The sequence below is a fragment of the Trypanosoma theileri genome (assembly GCF_002087225.1).
Source record: "Trypanosoma theileri isolate Edinburgh chromosome Unknown TM35_Tth_28_V1, whole genome shotgun sequence".
Classification (NCBI taxonomy): Eukaryota; Euglenozoa; class Kinetoplastea; order Trypanosomatida; family Trypanosomatidae; genus Trypanosoma; species Trypanosoma theileri.
Window position 1 is genome coordinate 302,861 of NW_021639870.1, and position 3,402 is coordinate 306,262.

At 43.0% G+C, this 3,402-nt stretch overlaps 2 protein-coding genes across 2 annotated transcripts; both read left to right on the top strand.

Annotated features, from left to right (window-relative positions):
• Positions 1-1,363: 1,363 nt before the first annotated feature.
• TM35_000281920 (uncharacterized protein) lies at positions 1,364-1,690 on the top strand (the record flags this gene model as incomplete). The annotated part of the gene is made up of 1 exon (XM_029028223.1): positions 1,364-1,690. One exon carries the CDS (start codon positions 1,364-1,366, stop codon positions 1,688-1,690), a length of 327 nt encoding a protein of 108 aa, XP_028880542.1.
• An 883-nt stretch (positions 1,691-2,573) lies between these two features.
• TM35_000281930 (uncharacterized protein) lies at positions 2,574-3,155 on the top strand (the record flags this gene model as incomplete). The annotated part of the gene is made up of 1 exon (XM_029028224.1): positions 2,574-3,155. One exon carries the CDS (start codon positions 2,574-2,576, stop codon positions 3,153-3,155), a length of 582 nt encoding a protein of 193 aa, XP_028880543.1.
• Positions 3,156-3,402: the final 247 nt, after the last annotated feature.

Below are 3,402 nucleotides of genomic sequence, written 5' to 3' on the forward strand. Positions count from 1 at the left end.
AATAAAACCATTACCAGGCAGTTTGAACACCAAAATACACCAAAAACACGGTGTACGCCTGGCAGCAAACAAAAACAATACCACAAATCATCAGCAAAACAAAGAGACTGTACAATAATCAACACACTTCCAAACAGAAAAAAAGAAAGAAACCAATGCATCACCGTAACATTTATACCAACACCACAATTGGAATCTAAAACCCACTCACCCACAACCATAAACAAAAATGACTGCATACATCACTGTAATATCATGCCACTCTTTACAAACAGAGGCAACACACAATTACTCCCTCACACACATATTACCTCTTTATTTATCCTTATTATTACTATTATTTTATTTTTTCCCTCAGAATGCCGATTCGTCTCTTCTTCTCCCACAGCATTATCAGCAAAAAAAAAAACACTCCACTCTCCCAAGGTGTACATAAGGAGGGCACGATCAAACATATCCCCTTCCACCCCCTAACCCAAAAAAGGACCCCACACCACACCATCACGTTTTTTCTTTCTGTTCTTCCTGGCTTTATGGATGTTACTCCAATGGAACGGGTCATCAAGAGTAATACATAAATATACATAAATACAATTTGTTTTTATATTATTTTTTACTACCGTTGGGCATGGGGAAGTACGCATTGGTAATGAAATTATAATGGATCTCGTAGGTGGCAGAACACGGATTTTTTTTTTTACGTCTCTCTGAGTTCCCTCAACGACTAATCCAATTTCCGCCACTGGAGGACATGGTTGTTACTATCTCTAGGGTCCCAGCCTCTCCTTCTTTAGCAGCATTCACACTAAAGTGAAATATATAAAAGAAACTGCTGCTGATGGTACACTGATACGCGCCCCAGGACCTTCTTGCATAAAGTTTTGTCCCAGTACGACTCTACTGTTCCCGGTGCTGTATGACGTTTGTAGCTTATGAACCAGTAAACTCTCAAGAAAGAGAATTTACTGGCCCATGGCTTCCCTCAAAATAATAAGGGATAATGGATATTGGCTCCAACTTTCGATGGCCAAACGCCAACAAGGGAATGCCATTTCTAAGAACGTATGCGTTAAAAAGAAAAATAAAAAGAATTTGTGTTTTAAGGAGACCACCCACTTCAAACATTTAGTGAGCGCACTTAGTTTCCTTGAATAAATTCATATACTCCACCTTGGCACCGCGTTGGGGAGGCCCTCATTACCAAGGATCTGTTTCCATACAATTCCTACACCTCGCAAACCCCACGGAAGTTATAAATGAAATGAAAAAAAAACTCATAATGTCACCCTTATTGGTTACAGAATCATTCAAAAGTTTACCTTTATGGTTTTGATTCCTGCGTTTATATGAAATATCGAACTAAATGTTTCCGCCGCTCTGTGGTAATATCTTTCTTTTGTGCAGAAGACGCGTGAACCACAGTGGAAGAATACCATCACCAGCACCTACGACGACACTTCATATACTTAAGGGGTTCTTTGCTAGCAAAAGGGGTTTTTTTTTATCCTCACGTTTCTTGCTTCGCAATAAGATAACATGGCGTTTTCTATCGCCACTATTTCTTCAATTCGAAGTTTTTGGTACGAGGGAAGCAACGGCAACAACAACAACAACATCCCAGATAATGGCAAACCCCGCACGCATCCACAAACACTGCCCCGAAGAACACCATGGGGGATTCTGTTGGTGAATATGGGCATGATCGTTTATTAATCAATCTTCTTACACCCAAAAAATGACACACAAGCGCTTTTGTTTGCAACAGCGTTGCTTAGGGCAGAAGCCGACGTCAGTGTGGCAATCTTTTTCTTTTCTTTACAGATTACGATATTTCAACAGATCGCCACTTAACGATAAAAAGACCTTTGGTGATCGTGTGCCAACTTATTTTGGCGTCAAGTCCAAGCACTTGAATATATTCCGGGAAAGTAAACATACTCCATACATTGTTGGGAATCTCCTCATAAACCAAAATACATGTGGGACGAAATGTTCTATTTAGATTTCACCCATTTTCTGCATTTCCCATGGATTTCCTTTTCACACCACACATGGCAGTAGTGGAACGCCTTAACACACCATAGCAGAATTTGCCTTTATCATAGGGAAGGAAGGGCTCACCCTAACGTTCTTTTTGTTCATGGCGCCGCGTGCCACCGAGTAAAAGGTGCGGTTGGATGGCCACACCACGCCACGAAGGGGAACGAGGAAGGGTCATCTTTGCGGAATACCTTTCAAACCCATCTTACCCAGCGTTGAAGTAGGGAAAGCAAAGAGTTTTCCACTATTCCTAACCCTAACCCTCATTTTATAAGTGAAACACCCCCGGGAGCCACCCCAACCCTCTTCTTCTTGTTGCGCACAAGACGCTGACAAGTTGACCGCCCGCCTTGGGTTGTGGGGGTTGTGTTCTCTCCTCCTCTCCCTTCTTGGGGTGAGGGATAAAAAAAAGAAAAGGGCAAAACCCGACAACGAGCCTCGAGCATTGCGCACGTAGACTGGTTGCCGGGTTTCATCCTTTTTTTTCCCTCCTCCTCACTCTTCTTTTTCTCTCAAGTTCAAAGTCCCTGAGCATGATATTTCAGGCCTCAAGGTTCAGCAAGCCTCGGGACGTAAAGTGCCCCTCCTCGAGCCCCGCCGAAGCGAAGCATGCCGCTCACACACAAACCCCACAGACGCCGCAGTGGAGTGGTCCAGCAACACAACGGTGTCCTTCCCACTCACAGTGCACTCACATAATGACAGTCTCACATGCTCATATCAGAGAGGCACTGCGGCATTCCCTAAAATGTACACCAAGTCACACACCTACAGAGAGGAAAAGAAAAACACAAGAAAACAACAACAACAACAACAACAACAACAGGATACCAACAGCACACAAGGCACTCACAATACACAATAATCACAGCTGCCACTCTCATCAGAGAAAAACACTCACCCACACCAGCACATCAACTCAACCCCAAAAAGAGAAAAAAAAAACAGACCCAATACGTGAAACCGAAGCGGAACAGTCTCACCCCATCTCTCCCCAAAGGCTCCAGTCACTCAAGCAAGCCACACAACAAACAACACACACCACAAGGGAAGTAATATGTTCGTGGCAATACCGTGTAAGTGACACCACCGAAAGAGAAGGTGAGAACAAATAAATGTGTTTTCATTACGTGGGCGGTGCGAGTAGCAACCCAAACACACAAAGGAACACACAACAGAGGAGCACACTCAAACACCTACAATCCATCAATCTTTATATCAAAATAAAAAAAAGTAGAAAAAAGGAGTGACTGCATGAGGCAGACACAATAATAGAGCAAAGATGTAAAAAGAAAAAAAGAAATTCATTACTTACTGTGGCTGCGATGCCTGGACACAGTCCAATCCACTCCAAGGTTAACA